Source organism: Piliocolobus tephrosceles, chromosome 16, assembly GCF_002776525.5.
Source record: "Piliocolobus tephrosceles isolate RC106 chromosome 16, ASM277652v3, whole genome shotgun sequence".
In the NCBI taxonomy this organism is placed as follows: domain Eukaryota; kingdom Metazoa; phylum Chordata; class Mammalia; order Primates; family Cercopithecidae; genus Piliocolobus; species Piliocolobus tephrosceles.
In genome coordinates, this window is record NC_045449.1 from 24693998 (window position 1) to 24718531 (window position 24534).

General features: G+C 41.2%; 1 protein-coding gene across 1 annotated transcript in view; it reads left to right on the plus strand.

The window, feature by feature from the left end:
* The window catches only part of EFCAB5 (EF-hand calcium binding domain 5), a 175050-nt gene extending 156987 nt beyond the window's left edge, over positions 1-18063 (plus strand). Inside the window, exons 21-23 of the mRNA XM_023183936.1 lie at positions 12-298; positions 996-1092; positions 17448-18063. Of these exons, the coding sequence (XP_023039704.1) occupies positions 12-298; positions 996-1092; positions 17448-17638 (575 nt within the window). The 3' untranslated portion in view covers positions 17639-18063. The remainder of the gene's footprint in view (positions 1-11; positions 299-995; positions 1093-17447) is intronic.
* Positions 18064-24534: the final 6471 nt, after the last annotated feature.

Below are 24534 nucleotides of genomic sequence, written 5' to 3' on the forward strand. Positions count from 1 at the left end.
TGTTATTCCAGAGATTGAAAATGTCGGGGAAGTCCAGCGGGCAGGAATTCTCTTCTTCCGAATCATGCTGCTTGAGCTACAGGAAAGCATACAACTACTCAATTCCATGGAATTTGTGTCACTGTTGCTCTATGACCATACTCTTCTAACAGAGCCAAATTATCCTCAACACAGCAAATCCATAGAGCTGGAAGCCAACATGGAACTAGTGCGTGACATCCTGAAGGCGGTTATCTTGTTCTTTCATCCAGAGTTGGAATTTTCAAGTGACTTTGGAAGTTGGGATAAGTGTAAATTTGTAAGTTTTTTTTTTTTTTAAAGCACCTTTTAAATTGAAGAATCACCTCAACAAATTTAAATGTACAAATCATAATTGCATAAATCATAAGAGTACAAATGCAAGAATTTTTACCGAGTGGAACATGTTCACGTAACCAGACCTAGATCAAGAAATAGAACATTTATAGAATCCCAAAAGCTCTCCTTTGTACCCTTCCTCATCATCCCTTCACTCCACCCACCCCAAGGGTAACCATTACCTTTTTTTTTTTTTTTTTTTTGAGACGGAGTTTCACTTTTGTTGTCCAAGCTGGAGTACAATGGCACGATCTTGGCTCACTGCAACCTCTGCCTCCTGGGTTCAAGCAATTTTCCTGCCTCAGCCTCCCGAGTAGCTGGGATTACAGGTGCCCACCACCACGCCTAGCTAATTTTCTATATTTTTAGTTGAAACTGGGTTTCACCATGTTAGCCAGGCTGGTCTCAAACTCCTGACCTCAGGTTATCCTCCCACCTCAGTCTCCCAAAGTGCTGTGATTACAGACGTGAGCCACCATGCCCGGCCATGGGTAACCATCATCTGCCCTTCTAACACCATTGATTGGTTTTGCCTATTTTAAAATCTATATAAATAGAATTATGTAAGCTGTTGAACTGGGCACTATATTTCTGCTTGCTGGTGATGCCATAAATTTTCTCTTGTTGTTTGTTCACAGTATATTAACAAATATTTAGTCAACAATATTTGTGTCTTTGATCCAACTGCCAAGCATGTGGAAGTTAATGTACAGCTCATTGATGAATATATCAGAGGTAAATTTTCACTTAATTACAGCCTAAATCTATAGCAACAGCAATAAAACACAGTTGTGATTAAGAGATTTTTATTAGGATAAAGCAAGTGGGTCATAAATTCAGTTTTTAGGAGAAAATAGTTATAAGTCTTCTAAGAGGAGGGACACTATCTATAATCTATTGCATCATTCCCCAAAGTCACTGTCTATGCCACACATATGAGAATTCAAAAGCACATCTATCTCCCACTTATTAACTACATGTGCATTATTTATTTTAAAAAATGCACATGGGGCTGCAATGAGAATAGAAGTGTTAAGCAAAAAGGCTATCTTTAGCTTCAATAAATAATCAAAGAAAATAATAGACTTTTTCAGGGAGGAGAACCACCAAGAATGGAGAGCAGCGAGGCTCTCGTGTTGGAGAAGACGATTAGCTGTTTGACCACAGGGAGCAGGCCGCATATGAAAGTAAATATACAAACAGAGGCCCAAGGTCCTCCGCTGACCGGTATTCTCAGAGGCCTCAGGCTGTGATGAGGAATTCATTTAAAGTTTGCTTTTTTCTTTGTTATTTACGAAAAATAATTCATAGTTGGGAAAATGGCTCTGTAGAAATTGCTCACTAAATCTATCCCTTTCCTCCTCTTCCCACTCTCCTACTATCTGTGGAGGCTCTAGACCAACGCAGAAGGGTTTCTGGATTCACAGGGAACTATCCTAGCTGATTCCTGAGCAGCCTTGACCACCAACGCTTCCCACCACTTTCTGCTTTCCAACAGTGCCCTCTGATGGAAGAAATACTAATTGCAGTTAACGGAGCCCAACTCAGCCAGAAAACAGCCCATAGGCTCCCCAATCACTGCCGCCAAGCCTTTAGTTATACCAGTCTCCGCAGCAATCCCGAGGAAGTTCGTAGGTCACCCAGATACCAAAGCTCTCTCCTTCAGATGCAGTTACATTAGGAAATGCTAAGCTTCTTGCTTAGGCGAAGGGAGAGGAATTCTTCGGGGTGCCTTTCTATTTGTGCCAGAAGGAGAGGAGTCTTCAGGCAGGGCAATCTGCTGCTGGAAGTTTACCTGGCCTAGCAGCTTTAAGTAAGGGCCCTACTCCACGAATCTACCCAGAATGAAATGTCACCAATAATACCTGTAGGCTCAGCCTGTGACAGGCAGAGACTGCTAGACTATATAGCATAGCTCCTAACCCACCACGCCTTCCAAACTATTTACCAAAAGGGTGGAATTACGGCTCGTAATGTGCCCATACTTTCTTAGGGCTTCTGCTACCAACTCTTACCCCCTCTCCATCCTAGTTCAAGAAAAGGGTGTTTCCTAATGTAAATGACGAGTTGGTGGGTGCAGCAAACCAACATGGCACATGTACACCTATGTAACAAACCTGCATGTTGTGCACATGTGCCCTAGAACTTAAAGCATAATAATAATTTTTTTTAAAAAAAAGAAAAGAAAAGAAAAGAAAGAAAAGGATATTTTTGGCTGGGCACAGTGACTCACACCTGTAATCCTGACACTTTGGGAGGCCAAGGCGGGCAGATTGCTTGAGCCCAGAAGTTGAAGACTAGCCTGGACAACATGGCAAAATCTTGTCTCTACAAAAAAAAAAAAAAAAAAAAAAAAACTAACTGGGTGTGGTGGTGCACGCCTGTAATCCCAGCTACTCAGGAGGCTGAGGTGGGAGATTACTTGAGCCCGGGAGGTTGAGGCTGCTGTGAAATGTGATCATGCCACTGCACTCCAGCCTGGGCAACAGAATGAGACCCCCATCTCAAAAACAACAACAACAAAAAGGAGGTTTTTTTTTTATTCTGGTGGAACTCCAGGCAGCTGTGTCCTGCCTTTAGATTGAGCCAGTCATCTGTGAAGTAACATTGGGTAGCTTTGTTGAGCAGGCCTGGCCTCCCAAGACTGTGCCATTGCAGGTGAGTGCTGCTGACGTACTTCCCTGTGGGGGACCCTGTGACTCCAGTGAACACTCCCAGACAGCTGTGTATGCACTAGTACATCAGTAGCCTACTATTCTCTGTCACCTTGCCTAAGACACTCCTAGTAGTTGGTCTCTTCTACCTGGAGATTCATGACTTGACCACCTTCTCAAGGACCTATTCTCCCCACTCAACTTTGGACCTCTGCTGCCAGTCTCATCTGGTCATTCAGGATGCCCCATATCTGCTCCATGTCCCTCTCCCAGGAGTTTTAGACAGATGTTGCCTGCTTGGAAATGTTCTTAGACCCAGAGGCAAGAAGAGCTGTCCCCTATTGCAAGTATAACCAGAATCACTTTTCTGTCTAGAACTTGGGTGTCTGCCAAGTGACTGTACCTCCTCCTCTAAATCCAAGTGTTTACAAGTCCACAGACATTGGTCTCAGCAGGAGTGCCCCAGGCCCTCCACTTCTCCTACATGGTTCCCAGAGCTCCAACTCTGCCAAAGTAGCCAGAGGCTCAGTGCTGTCACCATTTGTAAAGAAACCCACTAGCTTCTGCAATAAAATGACACCATCATCCTCTAAGAGTGACAATGAAGGAAGGTGCCTTCCCATCAGCAGGGGAGGACTGCTGGACTCACAGTCCTAATTAACTTTTATCTTCAAGATTCGCTTTCCCTGGAAGATCCTTCCCTAGTTGCTACTGCCGCCACCGCGGTGGCTCTCGTAGGTGCCACGCTCCCTGCAACTCCATTACAAAAATGGAACATGACTCATTCCTTAATCCCCACTGCACAGCTAAGGACCTGACAGGAACCTTGGTAGAATGATTCTACCGACAACCCAGAAATAACAAGTAGGAAACAGCACTGAATCTGCAACTCTGAGGACGTGCCTTTTTCTTTTAAATGAGTCAAGCCAAAATGGACAACCAGACGACAAGAACATGGTTCTGTCCTATTCATTTAAACCTTCTGTATGCTAACATTGGTTTGGATTCAATTACAGTTCTCTGCTGTCTTTTTGGACTTAGTCATCTTGAATGGGAATTGCTGTTGGCTCCCTCTTATAGGAAAAAACTTGCCATCACAGCTAGACTTGGGTTTAATAGAGAGCTAAGAGTGCGCCATTTATTTACAAGTTGCTCACAGATTTTAGGCCATGGAGGAGGAAATATCAGTTCAGCTTGAGAACAGAGTTCCTTTGTCCTGGCAAGAGCCCCTTAAAAAGCCCTTGTAGTTACGAGTTATGATATTAGACAAGTACTCACACCATGCACAGGGGAAGGGTATAACACTCTGTTCTGGGTAAAGATCTCAGGCCTGAAATGCTTCGATTTCCCATGCAAGCAAACCCCTTGCCTTTTCAGTTCCAAGTTATTCAGAGGAAAAAAGAAAAATCAAACCAGCCATTCTCTTTATGTTTCTTATCACTTCTTGTGATTTAAATTTTGAAGTTTTCTAGCAGTAGTTATTAAGAGGAATAACTAAGCACAGTTTTACATGTATAGATAACATCACTGCTACTTTGATATCTGATTAAAGACTTAAAAATGAACTTGATGAGAAGTGGAGCATGATGGCGTGCACCTGTGGTCCCAGCTACTTAGGAAGCTGAGGCAAAAGGATTGCTTGGGGCCAGAAGTTCAAGGCTGTAGTGCACAATGATGGTGCCTGTGAATAGCACTGCACTCCAGCCTGGGCGACATAGTGGACACCGACTGTAGAAATTAATAAGAACAGTTTTCTATTTAATTTGATACTCAATTTTTTTTTAAATTTTAGTGGCTGTTAAAACTGTCTTTTATCCTGAAAGGATATAAATATTATGTGTGTGTGTGTGTGTGTGTGTGTGTGTGTGTATATTTTTTGAGATGAAGTCTTGCTCTGTCACTCAGGCTGGAGCGCAGTGGCCCAATCTCAGCTCACTGCAACCTCTGCCTCCCAGGTTCAAGAGATTCTCCTGCCTCATCCTCCTGAGTAGCTGGAACTATAGGTGTGCACCACCACGCTTGGCTAATTTTTGTATTTTTAGTAGAGGTGGGGTTGCACCACTTGGCCAGGCTGGTCTCGAACTCCTGACCTCAGGTGATGCACCCACCATGGCTCCCAAAGTGCTGGGATTACAGGCATATATATATATATTTTATAGATATTTTATGTGTATATATATATATATATATATACACACACACACTTTTTTTTTTTTTTTTTTTTTTTGAGATGGAGTTTCGCTCTTGTGGCCCAGGCTGGAGTGCAGTGGCACGATCTCGGCTCACCGCAACCTCCGCCTCCTGAGTTCCAGCGATTCTCCTGCCTCAGCCTCCCAAGTAGCTGGGATTACAGGCATGTGCCACCATGCCCAGCTAATTTTGTATTTTTAGTAGAGACAGGGTTTCTCCATGTTGGTCAGACTGATCTCAAACTCCCGAGCTCAGATGATCCACCTGCCTCAGCCTCCCAAAGTGCTGGGATTACAGGCATGAGCCACTGCGCCGGCTTTACATTTTTTATTAAAGTACTTGAAAAGGTCACATAGAACTAAAAGCCTAAAAAGAGTCACTAGGCCGTATCTTCTCTTTCATTCTCTTCAGTCTCCCTCGCCAGAGGCAACAGTGTTTTGTTCTTTCACTCTTTCTTCTTGGCATTTGCACATCTATTTCTATTATGCACATATTGCTATCTTTTGATTCATCAATTTTAAACCTTATCAGTCAATTTCCTCTGATTATAAATGAAGATTTTGTTCTGTTATGCCACCATTCTCTTACCCCATCCTCCCAATATAGTTGTATTTATAATTTGGGGTTAAATAAAGGTGCAATGTTTACATGCTTTTGCCTATGCAAATATTATACACACCTGAGGATTGTAGCATATTTTGATTCCTCATCTTTTTTTGTTTTTCCTGAAGTAAATAATTGTCTTTTATTTTATTTTTTATTTTTATTTTTTTGAGACGGAGTCTCGCTCTGTCACCCAGGCTGGAGTGCAGTGGCCGGATCTCCCCTCACTACAAGCTCCGCCTCCTGGGTTTACGCCATTCTCCTGCCTCAGCCTCCCAAGTAGCTGGGACTAAAGGCGCCCGCTACCTTGCCCTGCTAGTTTTTTTTGTATTTTTTAGTAGAGACGGAGTTTCACCGGGTTAGCCAGGATGGTCTCGATCTCCTGACTTCGTGATCCCCTCTTCTCGGCCTCCCAAAGTGCTGGGATTACAGGCTTGAGCCACCGCGCCCGGCCTGTCTTTTATTTTTAAATTTTCTTAGTTTTATTTGTAGTTCTTGATAATTTCCACCCCTTCCGTTTGTCTCTCCCATAAGATAGTTCTATCAGGTAATTTATTAGGTCTAATTTATTTTCTTTTCCCAAAGCCATCTCTTATAGAGATCTCAATTCCTCTGTTTTTGTTTTGTTTTGTTTTGTTTTGTGTTTTGAGACAGGGCCTCACTCTATCACCCAGGCTGGAGTGCAGTGCCACAATCACAGCTCACTGCAGCCTCGACCTCCCTGGTTCAAGCAATCCTCCTGGCTCAGGTTTCCAAGTAGCTGGGACTATAGGTGCGTGCCATCACGCCCAACTAATTTTGTTTATTTTTGTGGAGGTGGGGGGGGTCTCACTATATTACCAGGCTAGTCTTGAACTCCTGACCTCAAGGGATTCTCCTGCCTCAGCCTCAGCTGAGATTACAGACGTGAGCCACCATACCCAGGCCTCAATTCTTTCTCTATCTAAAGTCTTTCCCCTGCCCCCAGATCTGCTACTCAGCTGCCTTCCTGAGATTCACTTCGCCACTATTGTAGGAATTTAATTTGCCATTCTCTTTGTCATTCTTGGTCTAGTCCCTTGTTTTCAGGTAACATGTGTCCAGTAGTTTTCTGAGAAAGAGTGTATAAGTGGTAAATTTTTTGAGACCTTTCGTTTTTGAAGATGTTTTTATTCAGTCCTCACACTTGATTTCTACTTTGCTGTGGAAGATAATTTTGAAGACATTGTTCTATTGTCTTTTTACATTTTTATTTATATATATTTTAAATAAAATACATATTATTTAATCTATAAATAAATAATAAAATATATATAAATAAATAATATATAATAAATTATATATACATAAATATATAAATAAATAGATATTATTTAAAATAATATTTTTAATACATATATATTTTATATATATACTTTTTTTTTTTTTTTTGAGACGTAGTCTCACTCTGTCACCCAGGCTGGAGTGCAGTGGTGTGATCTTGGCTCACTGCAACCTCCACCCCCAGGGTTCTAGCAATTCTCCTACCTCAGCCTCCTGAGTAGCTGGGATTACAGGCGCCCGCCACCATGCCCAGCTATTTATTTTGGATTTGTAGTACAGATAGGGTTTCGCTGTGTTGGCCAGGCTGGTTTCGAACTCTTGATATCGGGTGATCCACCCATCTCAGCCTCCCAAAGTGCTGGGATTACAGGCGTGAGCCTCCGTGTCTGGCCAGGTTTTATATATTTTTAACAGACGGGGTCTTGCTGTATTGCCCAGGCTGGACACAAAACTCCTGAGTTTGCTAGGCACAGTGGCTCATGCCTGTAATCCCAGCACTTTGGGAGGCTGAGGTGGGCCGATCGCTTGAGCCCAGGAGTTCAAGACCAGCCTGGGCAAAATAGTGAGACCCTGTCACTACAAAAAACTTGAAAAAAAAAAAAAAGCTGGGAGTAGTGGCATGTGCCTGTAGTTCCAGCTACTCAGGAGAGCTGAGATGGGAGGATCGCTTGAACCCAGGAGGTTGAGGCTGCAGTGAGCCATGTTTGCACCACTGCACTCCAGCCTGGCCACAGAATGAGACCTTGTCTACAGAAAAATAAAAAAAATACTCCTGGGCTTAAGCTGTCCTTCCACCTCAGCCTCCCAAGTAGCTACTACAGTACTACAGGAGTGCTGCCACCGCACCTGGCTTTCCGTTGTCTTTTTAAAAAACTGAGACATAATTCCTATGCCATAAATTTCACTCTTTGTACATTTTAAAGTGTAGAATTTAGTGGTTTTGAATATATATCCCAGATTGTGCAATTATCACCACTATCTAATTTTAAAACATTTTCAGCACCCCAAATAGAAACCCTGCACCCATTAGCAGTCACTCCTTCTTTCCTCTCCCTCTAGCTCCTGGGAGCCACTAATCTGCTTTCTGTCTCTACGGATTTACCTATTCTGGACATTTCACATAAATGGAATCACACAATATGTAACCTTTTGTATCTGGCTTCTTTCACTCAGCATAATGTTTTCAAGGTCCATCTATGTTCTAGCTTGTATCAGTACTTCATTTTTGTGTGTGTGGCTGAATAATATTCTATGATAGAACACATTCTGTTTATTCACCTGTCAGTTGATGCACCTATAGGTTGTTTCCACTTTTTGGCTCCTGAAATTATGCCTCCATTAACATTTGTTTGTAAGTTTTTGTGTAAACATGTATTTTCAGCTCTCTTGTGTATATACCTTTGGAGTGCAAACATACGGTAACTCTATGTTTAACTTTTTGTGGAAAAGACTCCATTGTCATCCAACTTTAAAGATTGCTGTTGACAGCCTGGGCAACATAGTGAGACCCTGACCCTACAAAAAAAAAATGAAAAACTTTGCCAAGTGTGGTAGCACATGCCTGTAGTTCCAGCTACTCAAGAAGCTGAACCCAGTTAAGGCTGCAGTGGGCCATGATCATGCCACTGCACTCCAGTCTGGGCAACAAAGTGAGACTTAATCTCTTAAAAAAAAAAAAAAAAAAGGCGCCCGGGCGCGGTGGCTCAAGCCTGTAATCCCAGCGCTTTGGGAGGCCGAGACGGGCGGATCACGAGGTCAGGAGATCGAGACCATCCTGGCTAACACGGTGAAACCCTGTCTCTACTAAAAATACAAAAAACTAGCCGGGCGAGATGGCGGGCGCCTGTAGTCCCAGCTACTTGGGAGGCTGAGGCAGGAGAATGGCGTAAACCCGGGAGGCGGAGCTTGCAGTGAGCTGAGATCCGGCCACTGCACTCCAGCCGGGCGACAGAGCAAGACTCCGTCTCAAAAAAAAAAAAAAAAAAAAAAAAAGGAAAGGTTGCTGTTAAGAAGTCTGGAGCCTTTCTAAATCGGTGTGACCTTTCTTTGTTTTATATCTCTCCAGAAGCTGTAGAATCATCCCTTCATCCCCAAAGTTGCAAAAATTTCATAATGATATGCCTTTTTATGGGTCTGTTTTCATCAATTGATCTGTATACTGGCTGGGCTTTTTTCAATTGTGAAATCTAGGTTGTTAAGTGCTGGATGATTTCCTCCATGGCATGAAGACTGCTACTTACAGCTGTGCAATTTGTACACTTCACAAAGGTGCTCTGCTGAGGAGGTGGGTGGGGGCCAAAATGTATCCCGGATTCCATTCACTAGACTGTGTGCCTTAACCTGAAGCTACATCTGCTTGGAGGAGGAGCATATTTTTCATTCACCAAGCTCTGTGCCCACAGAATGCCACACCTCACAGCAGGTGTGTTTCTCTCACCTTTACACCAAGGTGACCCATAACACTGGTGGTGGCCCTGCCCTCTTTTTTCTGTATAGGAATCTTTGGGATTCCTATTATTCAGACATTGGATCTCCCAGATTTAGTCTTAAAAATCCCTATATTTTCTTTCCTTTTTCCTAAACAACTTCAACAAACCCTTCTGAACCCTTTGAGGATTCTGGGATATACAGAAGGTTGATTCTAGGTTTTCTCCACTGCTGATTTAGGATTCCACTTTTCTCCTGTCTGATACCACTTCTTCACCTGCTTTATATTTCTCAAAATTTGTTTTTCTGTCTTTCACTCAACTAAAATTATCTCAGTGCTATCCATGTGACAGGCCCTGTTCTAGGTTCCTAGGGTACAGTAGTGAATGACATAGACCAAGCAAGATCCCTGCCCTCAAGAAGCTTACATTCTAAAGGGGAGAGCAGAGGATAAGCAATAAATGTAATAAATTATATACTATGGTAGAAAATAAGTTCTATAGGGGAAAAAAGCAAAGTAGACTAAGGCGGTGGATGCAAAGGTGGGAGGCAGGGAGGAGGCACGGGCTGAAAATTTAAATAGAGAAGTCAGGTAGGCCTTATCAAGAAGGTGAGATTTAGGTCGGGCACAGTGGCTCATGCCTGTAATTCCAGCACTCTTGAGAGGCTGAGGTGGATGGATCACCTGAAGTCAGGAGTTCAAGACCAGCCTGGCCAACATGCAAAACCCCATCTCTACTAAAAATACAAAAATTAGCTGGGCATGGTGGCAGGCACCTGTCATCCCAGCTACTCAGGAGGCTGAGGCAGGAGAACTGTTTCAAACCAGGAGGCGGAGGTTGCAGTGAACCAAGATCACACCACTGCGCTCCAACCTGGGTGACAAAGTGAGACTCTGTCTCAAAAAAAACAAACAAACAAAAAAAAAAAGTGAGATTTAAGCAAAGATGTGAAGGAAGCGAGGGAATGGAATCATCCATATGAATGTAGAAGGAATATTCCAGGTGTTGCTTGATGATATTGTATCCTAAGAAAAGAAAAAGAGTATTCCAGGCAGAGAAAACAGCCAAAGCAAAGGCCCTAAACCAGGAACAACCAGTGTGTTCAAATAGCAACAAGAAGGCCACTGTGTCAGCAGCAGGGTCAAAGCATGGGAGGTAAGTAAGGAGATGAGTTCAGGAGGTAATGGAGGACTGAATCAATTAGGATCTTGAAGACTATCATAATGTCTTGATTTTATGGCTTATGGTGATCCTCCTGCCTTGTCCTCCAAAGTGTGGGATTACAGGTATGAGCCACAACACCCAGTGAAGTAGAGCCGTTGCAAGGTTTTCAGCAGAGGAATGATATGACCCGTGTTTTAAAAGGATCGCCCTGGTGCTATAATTAGAAGACACTTTGGAGGTCAAGAAGAGATGCAGAGAGACCAACTAGAGGAGCTGTTGCAGGAATCCGGATGAGAGATGAGGAATGTACCAGTGGAAATGGTGAAAAGTTGTCATATTATATATATTTGAGAGGCAGAGTCAAAATATATCTTGACAGTTTGAGTGTGGAATGAGAAAGAAACAGAGGAGCCAAGACTGACTTCATGGTTTGGAAGGATGGAGTTACTGTCAGCTGAGATGGAGAACACGTAGGTGGAGCAGGCTTTGGTCGGAGGAGATGAAGTGTTCAGATTTTGACATGCTGAGTTTGAGATATCTATTAGACATGGAAGTAGAGATGTGAATATGTAGATGGTTAAATAAATCTGGAGTTTTGGAGAAAGGTCTAAGCTGGAGATATAAAATCGAGATTGGTTGGTGAATAGATGATTGGCAAAGGGAGGAAAGTCTCCTTGGTGGGAACACTGAGTAGAGACAATTCTGAATGTTTTGCCACAAAGGGGAGCAAAGAAATGGTGTGGTAACTGGAGGAGACAATGGGGTCAAGGTTTCGTTTTGTTTCTCAGATGGGAAAGATAACAGTAGGTTTGATTCTGATGGGAAATCCTGTAGAGAGCAAGAAGTTAACAATGTTGAAGATAGAGAATTCCTGAAGCAATGTCCTCAAGCATGTGAGAGAGGATGGGCTGTTGTTAGAGTAACCATACATTCTATATTTACCTTGGAACAGCCCAAGTTTTTGCTTGTTGTTCTGGTGACTTGTCCAGTTAGCATCCTCTTTCTCTCTCAAGTGTACCAATTTGGACAATGAATTATTTGACTACCCTGGATCTACTGCACCAAGGGAGGAATTGGCTTAAGACAGCAAGAGGACAGAGAACATAGGTGCAGATGAGAGTGAGTGGGTAGGTGTGCTGGTGGGAGTCTACGGAAGTTGCCTTCTGATTGTGTCAATCTTACAGCGAAGCTGAAAGCAGAGTCATCAGCCAGAGTGAGGATGGGAGAGGGCGTTGTTGGGACTTTGAGGTGACAGGAGTAGGAATTAAATATTGGTGTTTCTTTTTTCCTGATCTTTCTATCGTTGTGTTTTATGTCTTCTTTAATTAATTAATTAATTAATTATAGAGGCAGGGTCTGTCTCTGTCACCCAGGCTGGAGTGCAGTGGTGTGATCATGGCTCACTGTAACCTTGAACTCCTGGGCTTAGGTGATTCTCCTGCCTCAGCCTCCTGAGTAGCTGGGATTACAGGCATGAGCCACCATGCCCGGTCCCTATGTCTTCTTTTTCTTTTTCTTTTCTTCTTTCTTTTCCTTTACATTAGTCTTAGTAGGAATTTCAGATGTAGCAAAATTGAATGCATGTTAATCATCTAGAAAAGCATTATTCATTCATTGTCTTTCATATTTTAACTTGGTGATCTCCAAAGTTAAGTGCAAGCACCCTAGAAGATTTTTTAAAAAACTATCTCTGGGGTACAAGAAAAATATCAAAGATGATTCTGTTGAGACACTGAAAGACAAGACAGAAAGAAAAATACCAAAGGATTAAGGACTTTTCTTTTTTTCTTTCTTTCTTTTTTGGAGACAGGGTCTCACTCTGTCACCCAGGCTGAAGTGCAGTGGCACGATCTTGCCTTACTGCAACCTCTCCCTCTCAGGCTCAGGTAATCCTCCCTCCCCCCACCTGAGCCTCCCTAGTAGCTGACACCAGAGGCCCACACCACCTTGCCTGGCTAATTTTTGTATTTTTTGTAGAGACAGACCATATTGCCCAGGCTGGTCTTGAACTCCAGGACTCAAGCAATCCACCTGCCTTGGCCTCCCAAGTGTTGGGATTACAGGCGTGAGCCACTGCACCCCACCAAAGAACTTTTCTTTGTAATGTTTTTAACTCATCGTTAATTTCTACTTTTTTGTTTAAAATGTTTTAAAATAATATATATATATATGGGGTCACATGCTCAATGTTTGTTACTGATAGAGGTACATGATCAAAAGAGCTTGGAGGCCACTACATTAAACTATGAGTTTTGTAAATATAATTTGCATTGATTTCAATTTACACATGACTTGATTTATAGCTACATCATTAAAAAAGCCACTACATGTGATATTGTACAGAAATTATGTGATATTGTATAGAAATTATGCTTGTGACATTGTACAGAAATATGCTTGCAATGGGAATGAAACTGATTCCAGCATTCATCCTGGAACAAACTTCCCCCCAAACTTCGATTACTAGAGAAAAATGTGTTTTTAACTCCCCATGTAACACTGATATTTTTCCTGATAAATCTGGGAGGTAGTACCCTACAGTGCCTTTGGGACCACATTAAATTAACAATGACATATTAAGTGCCTGATTGCCATGGCAGATGTAAGTTCTCCTGCCTACAAAAAAACTGATTGAAATTTGCATACATGACTGGGCACGGTGGCTCATGCCTGCAATCCCAGCACTTTGGGAGGCCAAGGCAGGTGGATCACCTGAAGTCAGAAGTTCAAGACCAGCCTGGCCAAAATGGTGAAACACCATCTCTGCTAATAATACAAAAAAATTAGCCAGGTCTGGTGGTGCATGCCTGTAATCCCAACTACTTGGGAGGCTGAGGCAGGAGAATGGCTTGAACCCGGGAGGCGGAGGTTGCAGTGAGCCAAGATCGCACCATTGCACCCCAGGCTGGACGACAAGAGCGAAACTCTGTCTAAAAAAGAAAAGAAAAGAAATTTGCATACACATACCCTTCTATTGCTGCAGGGACCTTCAGTTCATTGTGTGTGGCTGTAATGTTAAGGAGTGACTTGGGGTATGTGAAGCAATAGAAATGAGAACGAAAACTAAGAGAACTAATGAAGAAGAGGAACAGCAAAAAATGTGGCTGATCTTGGATTGTTAGTTGAAAGGAGCAGTTACATTTTAGCTTTTGTACTTGAAGCTTAAGTACTTCTTTCTTTTTGCTTTGCCCATCTATGCTAATTATCCATCATTCCCAAAAGATTTAATTTTATTAATCCAGTGTTAAAAGCAGAGATCCATAAATGGAGTTTTAATTCAGAAATATCCTACTATAGCCCAGTGTTTCCAGCATAATGAATTCACTGTGTAATTAAAAGTTTGATTAAACTAGAACCTACAAAAATATCACGTTTTTGAACTAATATCCATAAATAGACTCAAAGGTCGACCCAGTATTCTCTATACATTAGATGTATTCAAATAATTTACTATACACTTTTCCAAAGCAAAGCAAAAAAAAAAAGCGTTATTTCTATGGTTATAAAAGAAGCGTTTATCTGCTTGAAAAAATGACTGTGTGAGTGGGGTCTGTCGTGGGCCAAGCTTCAAAGATCCGGCATGCATCTACCACAAGAGGGCAGTAGCACTCAACCGTTAATAGGGAACCCAGCAGAGCGCTGGAGGCTCATTAGAGGAATCGTTAGGTCGTTAACGCATCAACCTCCGGAAAGGACAGGGAAACAGGAACCACCGTCCAGACACTTTCTCGTAGCTTCTGTCTCGGTAACAATAAGACAGGAAATAAGCAACAGGGTCTTGTGAAAGAGAGCGACCTCGCTCACCATCCTCGTGTCGTTGAATCGCCACGGAGATGGCGACTAGCTTAATAATGGCTGCAGATGGGCGTCTGCTCATGTGGATGTTCAGATAAGAACACTGTGGCAAGGGTCAAAGGAACAGAGCTCTTCATGGGCATTACGGAAGGGCGGAAGAAAAGCTGAGGGGAGCAGCAGAGCTGTTCTGTCTCCGAAAATTAGGACTTTTAGGAGTGTCCCAGGATGAATTTTATTTTATTTAGCTTCATATCATTGAGACATTAAGATTATCTTTAGAAACCTGTGTCATTTACCTTGTAGGGTTTCCAGGAAACTAATTAATAGAAAGAGAGATGAATTGGCCGGGCGCGGTTGCTCACGCCTGTAATCCCAGCACTTTGGGAGGCTGAGGTGGGCAGATCATCTGAGGTCAGGAGTTCGAGACCAGCCTGACCAACATGATGAAACTCTGTCTCTACTAAAAATATAAAAATTAGCCAGGCGTGGTGGTAGGCGCCTGTAATCCCAGCTACTTGGAAGGCTGAAGCAGAAAAATCGCTTGAACTCAGGAGATAGAGGTTGCAGTGAGCCCACAAGGTGCCACTGCACTCCAGCCTGGGCAACAGAGTGAGACTCCATCTCAGAAAAAAAAAAAAAGAAAAGAAAAGAAAAAAGAATTATAACAAATGCACCTTCAATATTTTAAGTACGTATGTCAATTGGTCTAGTGTTGCCCATAAAATGAATCAGGTATTTTGAGTGTGATCTCATGACCAGCATCTGTTTTTGTTTTTATTCATGATTCTCTCTAATGTTACTGAGCTATAATTTGGAAAGACGTTTGGTATTTGAAAAACCTAATTCATTATTCCTTAATTTAATGTTTCAGTTTAACATTTATTGAAGACTTAGAATTGAATGAGAAAAGACAATGCCAGGGTGGTGTGTGTGTGTGCGTATGTGTGTGTTAAAACAGAGAATTTTAGAAAATTAATTGGATCCACGTTTTAAAGTCAGCTTCAAATAAAAATTGAGACTTCTGAATGTTTTCCACATTTTATGTGCCTTTCCTATCCCGTATTATACCTTTTGTTGTATAGTTCCTTCCAAACCATAGAAGGAAACCTAATTCAGAGAATCTTGTTCCTTTGTGTTGATAAAAGACGAGAAAATGAAATATGTTCTGCCTAGCAATTCTAATAGGTCATTGTCATTACTGTTAATAAGCTATTGGATGGAAGACTTGATATTTAAAAGCTTTTGCTCAATTGAAAAAAAAAAAAAGCCAGGTGCGGGGGCTCATGCCTGTAATCCCAGCACTTTAGGAGGCCTAGGTGGGAGGATTGCTTGAGGCCAGAAGTTCAAGACTAGCCTGGGCAACATAAAATACCCTGTCTCTATGATTAAAGATAATGAATAAATTATTTATTTATAATTATAAATAAATAAATAATAAAGCTTGAACTCGATTATAACTAAATGGTTTACTCAAATCAGCAAACATGTATTGGGTTAGGCAGTGAGTTAGTCACTAGGAATAACAGAAATGAATAAAACAGACTTGTGGGTGAGAGGCATCTGAAAGAAAGGGGGTAGTTACTATTATTATTATTATTTGAAATGGAGTCTCACTCTGCCACCCAGGCTGGAGTGCAGTGGCACAATGTCAGTTCACTGTAATCTCCACTTCCCAGGTTCAAGTGATTCTCCTGCCTCAGCTTCCTGAGTAGCTGGGATCACAGGTGCCCACCACCACGCCTGGCTAATTTTTGTATTTTTAGTAGAGATGGGGTTTCACCATGTTGGCCAGGCTGATCTCGAACTCCTGACCTCAAGTGATCCACCCACCTCTGCCTCCCAATGTGCTGGGATTACAGGTGTGAGTCACCGCACCCAGCTAATAGTTAATATTTTTGAGCAACTACTCTGTGACAGATCTTCACAAATATTTTCTCAGCCTCTGGTCCCAGCTACTTGGGAGGCTGAAGTGGGAGGATCACCTGAGCGTGGGAGGGCGAGGCTGCAGTGAGCCATGATCATGCCACTGCACTCTAGCCTGGGCAACAGGGCAAGACCCTGTCTCAAAAGAAAAAAACAATTCTTACAATTTTGTTTTATGGGAGAAGAAACTGAGGCTCAGAGCAGTTAAGTGACAAAACTCATTGGTGTAGAGCCAAGATCTGTTAAACTCTAGATAGTCTTTCCATTGGACAGAACCCACATCTCTTCAACTCTATATAGTCTTTCCATTGGACCATTCTATTTGAATATTAGTCACTGACTCCTGGGAAAAAGCAACTTTTATGAATGACAGTTTAACAGTTTTCAATTTAAAAAACTTAAAACATATAATAGTGTGCAGTTACTATATAGCTTTAAATAATTTTTAATTAGGAAACATTTCAAGCATGCAAGTATAGAGAATAACACCTGCATAGTCATTATGAAGCTATATTCTATATCCAACCTTAACACTACGTTTGAGTTAGACTTTCTAAAGAAAACATTGTAAGAACAGTTAAGGATTTCTATCCTTCCTCGATCCCACTGTCTTCTTGTCTTTCCCTAGAGATAATACTATCATGAATTTGGTATTAGTTTCATGCATGATTTCCTATTTTTACCATATGCTAATGAATCCACAAATAATATAATACTATCTTGCAGGTTTTAAAACTGTTTAATTGTGTCCAAAAGTACATATTATTCTATAACTTACTTTTTCTATTGAATATTTTGAGATTTATTCATGAATACAAATAACTCTAATTCTTTGTTAACGGCTGTCAAGTATTCCATTGTATGACTACACCAAAATTTATCCATATTCCTGTAATTACATACTTACACAAGATTCTGCTTAGTTTTCACTCAAAACATATCTAATGAACTTTAATCATAACACTGGAACTTATAATTTTAATAGTGAAGTGTAAAACTATCCACTCTTACTTTTTTCTTCCTGATGCAGGTCATTCCCGAACCGAAGTATGGAAATTTGGTAATGTTGTCATTGAACATCTATACCACTGGATACACATCTGTTCAGCTCTCACGAAGATAACCAAAAAACTAAATAGTTCTATTACACCCCCGTTGCCCTCCAAGACTGACAATTATATGTATGCAAAAATGCCAGGGGAAGGTTTGCAAGAGAAGTGATAATGAATGATAATGGAATTGGTACTGTATTTAGGATCCTTTGCTCGTGTTCAGTTTTGTTTAACTATAAAATATTTTCCATTGGAAAGGGGTACCCATAAACGTCTTCTGCTCCTAACATTTATCTCAGCACTTTCTAAACCCAAAAATGCTACCTAAGAAGAAATTTAGCCAAAAAATATCCAGTGAAGGTAGCCATAGCCAAGTGTATTTAAGTATGTTATAGAATATATTTGAAAGCTTCCTTTCAGTTTGAGCTTTGTATCTGCTGTGGAACTGTTACGGTTGATTGAGTAGTTATTTTTCATTCTTATAAGGTGCAAAGTAACAACTGAGGATTTAGAAAACAAGAATACCAAACAGAATACCAAATAATAAAGATAAACCAAAAGAATACCAAATAATAAAGATTTTTAAGAAATGGACTGAGAATTGTTTTTCTAATTTTTCAAAGACTTATAACATCATCTCTTCCCTCTCTCTGCCCCCCACTCTTGCCTTAACAACTCAAAAGTCATTTTTACTTATTAATTTTTAATTTTTGTGGGTACATGGTAGGTTTACATATTTATGGGGTACTCAAAAGTGATTTTAATGAACAGAAATTCTTGTGGGAAAATGTCCATGACTCATGGAAAAAAGAAGACACTTTTTTAATGATAAAAACCTCTTCAGTTTAAGAAGTACAAAAAGAATTTATATTTGTTTAAAGCTTGTTTTTATGACAAACTTTACTGCTCTGTGGTGAGATTTCATCTTTGCAATAAGATATCTGATGACAGAGTCCAGTTTTAATAACATTTTGGGAAATTAAACTTTATTTTCTTTATTAGATTGACAAAATGTGATGTGTCCAAATATCTTATAATTTAAGATTGGCTGTCCCTTTTTAACCTTTTCTGATAAGAGGGCGGTGTTATTACCAGTCCTCCTCTCTCGGATGATCACATGCCAGTTTTAACCTATATGCCTGTTTCATATTTGGAAGAGGGCTTTTTAGGGCATTCACAGCAACATTTCAAGAAACAATGTTCTTGAAGATATTAAACTGATAACCACATATCCTGATGGCTTCAGAACAAGTTTACAGAGTTCACTGTGAATACAAATGGCATTTTAGGGAGAAAGGAAGGAAAGATTTTGCAGAATGCTATGTTTGTAACCATTATCCTGGAAATCAAATTAACTAAATGACTTCTAACTTGATAACAAATATACATTTGCATGGCACTTTAACTTGAAGTATTTTCATATACTAGCTTATCTGATTCTTCCAATAATCTCTAAAGTGGGTAGTCCTGATATTATCTCTATTTTATTTTATAAATGAGTTGCTCACTTCACAACGGGTATAAGAGGCAGAGCGGACCTAGCACCTAATTTCTGGTTTATTGTCCTTGCCAGCACCCTAGAAATCTCACTCACACTTTCCAGCTTTCTTACTAGGCTAATGACCATGCTGTCAGTCTTTTGAAAACTACTTTAAAATTTGCAGCCAACAAGCCAGATTGGTTAAATTTATTAAATAACCATTCAAGTAAAATACTGCCCCTCAACCTTAGGAGCTTATATTTTGAGTGAGGAAGATGTTAATTATACCTGACAAAGGTTAGATACAGATTTATATATAAATCCATTTATTTCACTATTAATAGATTTATTTGTTACATTTACATATGCTTCAGAAGCTTGGACTTGATTAACTGAATTTGTTATTGGCTCTTTCCTCACAGTTCATAGATAACAGTGACACTGTACAGTGTGGACCATCCAGACCACTTTCTTTCCTTTGCTTTCTTTTTTATTTTTTTAAGTGACGGGGTCTCGCTCTGTCCCCCAGGCTGGAGTGCAATGGCTTGATCATAACTCACTGCAGCCTTAAACTGCTGGACTCAAGTGATCCTCCCACCTCGGCCTCCCAAAATGTTGAGATTATAGGCATGAGCCACTGCACCCAGCTTCACTTTCTTTTATACTTTTGGCTTGTCATGATTCAGGAACATCATGAAGTGTAAGGATAATGACTTTGGAATCTCAAAAAAGCTCCAACTGCTTTTTTAAACAGCTATACTAACATATCCACATACCATAAAAGTTACCCATTAAAGTGCAGAATTAATTTTTGTTACATATTTACAGAGTTGTACTACCCTCACCACAATCAATTTTAGATTTTTTTTTTTTTTTTTTCCTGAGACAGAGACTTGCTCTGTTGTCCAGGCTGGAGTGCTGTGGTGCATCTCCACTCACTGCAACCTCCTGGGTTCAAGCCTCCTGGGTTCAAGTGATTCTCCTGCCTCAGCCTCCCGAGTAGCTGGGATTACAGGTGCCGGCCACCACGCCTGGCTTTTTTTTTTTTTTTGTATTTTTAGTAGAGATGGGTTTTTGCTAGTTTGCCAGGGGTCTCAAACTCCTGACCTCGTGATCTGCCCACCTTGGCCTACCAAAGTGCTGGGATTACAGGCGTGAGCCACGAGCCCGCCGAACATTTTGATCATCCCAATAAGAAACCACATACTCATTAGCAGTCACTCCCCACTTTCTCCTACCCCCAGCCCTAGGCAACCGCTAATTTTTTTCTCTACGGATTTGCCTATCTGGACATTTTGCATACAATATGTGGTCTTTTGTAATTGGCCTCCTCTTCCCTCATTTTTTTTTTTTTTTTTGAGATAGAGTCTCACTCTGTCGCCCAGGCTGGAGTGCAGTGGTGCAATGTTGGCTCACTGCAACCTCTACCTCCTGGGTTCAAGTGATTCTCGTGCCTCAGCCTCACAAGTAGTTGGGATTACAGGCATGCACCACTATGCCTGGATAATTTTTGTATTTTTAGTAGAGACAAGCTTCACCATGTTAGCCAGGCTGGTCTTGAACTCCTGGCCTCAAGTGATTGGCCCCCTCAGACTCCCAAAGTGCTGCGATTACAGGCGTGAGCCAGTGCACCCAGGCAATTCCCTCTTAATCTAAATAGGCTTAAGCAACCAGATGCCCTGAACTTCTGGACATTATCAATCCTCCAACTCAGAAGACCATTTGAAGGTAATTTAAGAATTATGCAGGCCGGGCACGGTGGCTCATGCCTGTAATCCCAGCACTTTGGGAGGCTGAGGCAGGCGGATCAACTGAGGTCAGGAGTTCGAGATCAGCCTGACCAACATGGAGAAAACCCGTCTCTACTAAAAACACAAAATTAGCTGGGCATGGTGGTACATGCCTGTAATCCCAGCTACTCGGGAGGCTGAGGCAGGAGAATCACTTGAACCTGGGAGGCGGAGGTTGCGGTGAGCCGAGATCATGCCACTGCACTCCAGCCTGGGCAACAAGAGTGAAACTCTGTCTCAAAAAAAAAAAAAAAAAAAAAAAAAAAACAAGAATTGTGCATTCCTCTCATATATGAGGTTTTCTGTAATGCCACTCTCACAAAACCTCACCTTACATCATCAATGCCATGTTCTCACTCTCCTTTCACAGAATCTTGTTACGAAGACCTCTCTCAGGATCAGAAAAAGTAACTATTGGATACTAGACTTGATACCTGGGTGACGAAATAATCTGTACAGTGAACCCCTATGACACAAGTTTACCTATATAACCAACTTGCACATGTACCCTCCAACCTAAAAGTTAAAAAAATTAAGCAAAAATAAACATTTTAATTAAAAAACTCAACTGATAAGATCAATGAATTAAATATTGCCCATTTCACCTGTTTTCTGGTTATAAATATAGCTCACCACTTTGGAAGTAGGGCCATTGTGAACCATCTTTGGTCTAGAATGCTGTCCAGTTCCATAATCTTTTTCTTGGTCAAATTTGTTAAATTTATAAATAAATATTGCCTAATTTCTCTGCCCTGAAGCTTGGTGATTACCCTCAGTAGGTGTACCATCTCCTAGTCATTAACCGTATTTAACCTCTCCTCCATCTACTGTCTGAGCTTAGACTGTCCTGCCCAAGCACTTCAAGTGATGAGGCAACTCTAGGTGGCCATTACGTGATTGACTCTCTAGTTTTACAGTTGTTTGAATTAGGGGTGACCCCTTACCAAAGTGAGACCAATTTGTGAAATGGCCTAATATAAAAAGCACCCAAACTATGGACAAGCCAAACTGGGAAATAGCAATGGGAGCAGTGTCTAAAAGGAAATTAAGGCCGCGCGCAGTGGCTCACGTCTGTAATCCCAGCAGTTTGGGAGGTTGAGGTGGGCGGATCACTAGGTCAGGAGTTCGAGACCAGCCTGGCCAATATGGCGAAACCCCGTCTCTACTAAAAATACAAAAATTCGCTGGGTGTGGTGGTGCGCACCTGTAATCCCAGCTACTCGGGAGATGAGCAGAAGAACTGCTTGAACCTGGGAGGTGGAGGTTGCACTGAGCCAAGATCACGCCACTGCATGCCAGTCTGGGCAACAGAGTGATACTCTGTCTCCAAAAATAAGTAAATAAATAAATAAAAATTAAAAAATAATAAAAGGAAATTAAGTGTTGAGGGGCCGGGCGCGGTGGCTCAAGCCTGTAATCCCAGCACTTTGGGAGGCCGAGACAGGCGGATCACGAGGTCAGGAGATTGAGACCATCCTGGCTAACATGGTGAAACTCCGTCTCTACTAAAAAAAAATACAAAAAACTAGCTGGGCCAGGTAGCGGGCGCCTGTAGTCCCAGCTACTCGGGAGGCTGAGGCAGGAGAATGGCGTAAACCCAGGAGGCGGAGCTTGCAGTGAGCTGAGATCTGGCTACTGCACTCCAGCCTGGGGGACAGAGGGAGATTCCGTCTCAAAAAAAAAAAAGTTTCAAAAGTTGGGTTCCAAAATGTTAGGAGGCTTCTCTGTGCCCTTATTCACCGCTGTAGTTACCACCACTGCTGCAGACTCTACAACACTGCATCTGAGAAACTGTCCCTTCTAGCCTAGGGAAAATCCCATGACCGCTTCATTAAAATGTCCCAAAGGCAATGGAAGAATACAGAAGATACCAATTGAAAAATTCAAATTATCTAGGATATTGAGCTCCCCCCGGGGTAATTATGGGTAACTAATTCCCCATTCAGTCTCTTCAAGCAAGAGGCAGGCAGCCCTGGCAGGGGGCTTTATTTTTTACTCTTTATTTTAAGCAAAGTAACACATACTCCTAAAAAGTCATTCTGTTATACAAGGTCTGCTGAGATCACGGCATTTCCCAGCCCCACCTTACCTCTATTTTCCTTGCTTCTGAGTCAACTACTTTCAATTCTTTTTGCTCAGGAGTTGGTAAACAGCCCATTGGCCAAATCTGGCCAGCTGCCCGGTATGGTAAAGTTTTATTGGAATAGGTATGCCCATGTCTATGGCTGCTTTCACATTATCAGGGCAAAGTTGAGTAGTTGCCACAAAAACCACATGGGTCACATGGACTAAATTATTTGCTATCAGACTGCAGAAAAAGTTTGCCAACCTCTATTTTAGCTGTGATTTTGACATTTACCTCTATATTGTTAAATTACATGCTTGTGTGGCTATTTTTGTTTTTCCGATTTAGGTAATATCTATTAATCTCCCAGTATACAATACAAAGATTTAGCTCCTTCCTCAGCATACGTACACACACACTTCCCATCCATTCTTCTCAATATTATTACATGGTAATTTAATCAGAATAGATCAATATTCAGTGTTTATATTATCATGATTATGTATACTATTTAGAGCTTAGCCATGTTGTAAATTACAATTATTTTCCATTCCTGTACATCCTTTTGCTTTCCCTAGAGTTAATGTCAAAAGAAAACCGGAGTGGCTATAATATCACACAAGTAGATTTCAGAGCAAAGAATATTATAACGATAAAGGTTATTTGATAATGAAAAGTCGATTAAGAAGACATTACAATCGTAAACCTAATGACAGAGCTTCAAAATACATGAAGTTAAAACTGATAGAACTTCAAGTCTATAGACATAAAATGGTTACCCAGGACTGGAGGATTTGGAGGAAAATAGGAGTGACTAATAGGTACATGGTTTCTTTGCTGGGTATTAAAAATAATCTAAAATTGGCCGGGTGCAGTGGCTCACACCTGTGATCCCAGCACTTTGGGAGGCCGAGGCAGGTGGATCACCTGAGGTCAGGGGTTTGAGACCACCCTGGCCAACATGGAGAAATCCTGTCTCTACTAAAAATACAAAAATTAGCCGGGTGTGGTGGCACATGCCTGTAATCCCAGCTATTTGGGAGACTGAGGCAGGAGAATCACTTGAACCCAGGAGGCTTGAACCCAGGAGCTTGCAGTGAGCCAAGATGCACCACAGCACTCCAGCCGGAAAAAAAAAGAACGGCTCTCTCTCAAAAAAAAAAAAAAAAAAAAAAAAAAATCTAAAATTGATTGTGGTGAGGGTAGTATAACTATGACTATACTAAAAATACAACTTTACTATACTAAACACCACTGAATTGTACACTTTAAACGAATGAATTGTACGATATGTGAATTATCACTCAATAAAAATTTTAAAAAAGATTTTAAAAAATATTATACTAGACAGAAATCTGAATCTACACAAAGACATGGAAACATGAGAAATGATAAATATATGGGTAAACATATTTTTCCTATTCAAAAAAATCTTTTTAAAAACGAATTTACTTTTTATAGCAAAAATAATTTATCATGCATTTACGACATAGTGACAATAGCACAAAAGAGGAGATAAAATGGAAGTATACTTTTGTAAGCTTCTTATATTATACAGAAAGCGGTAGATTCTTACTTTAAGATAGACTGTGATAAGTTTAAGACATATATTAGAAACCCTAAAGCAACAGCTTAAAAAAATAGCAAGCGGTTTTTTGCAGCGAGTGCCCTTCCCCGTTGGCACGCGCCCGGGGTGGCGGCGCTGGAGGAGCTCCAGACCGAGCCTAGTT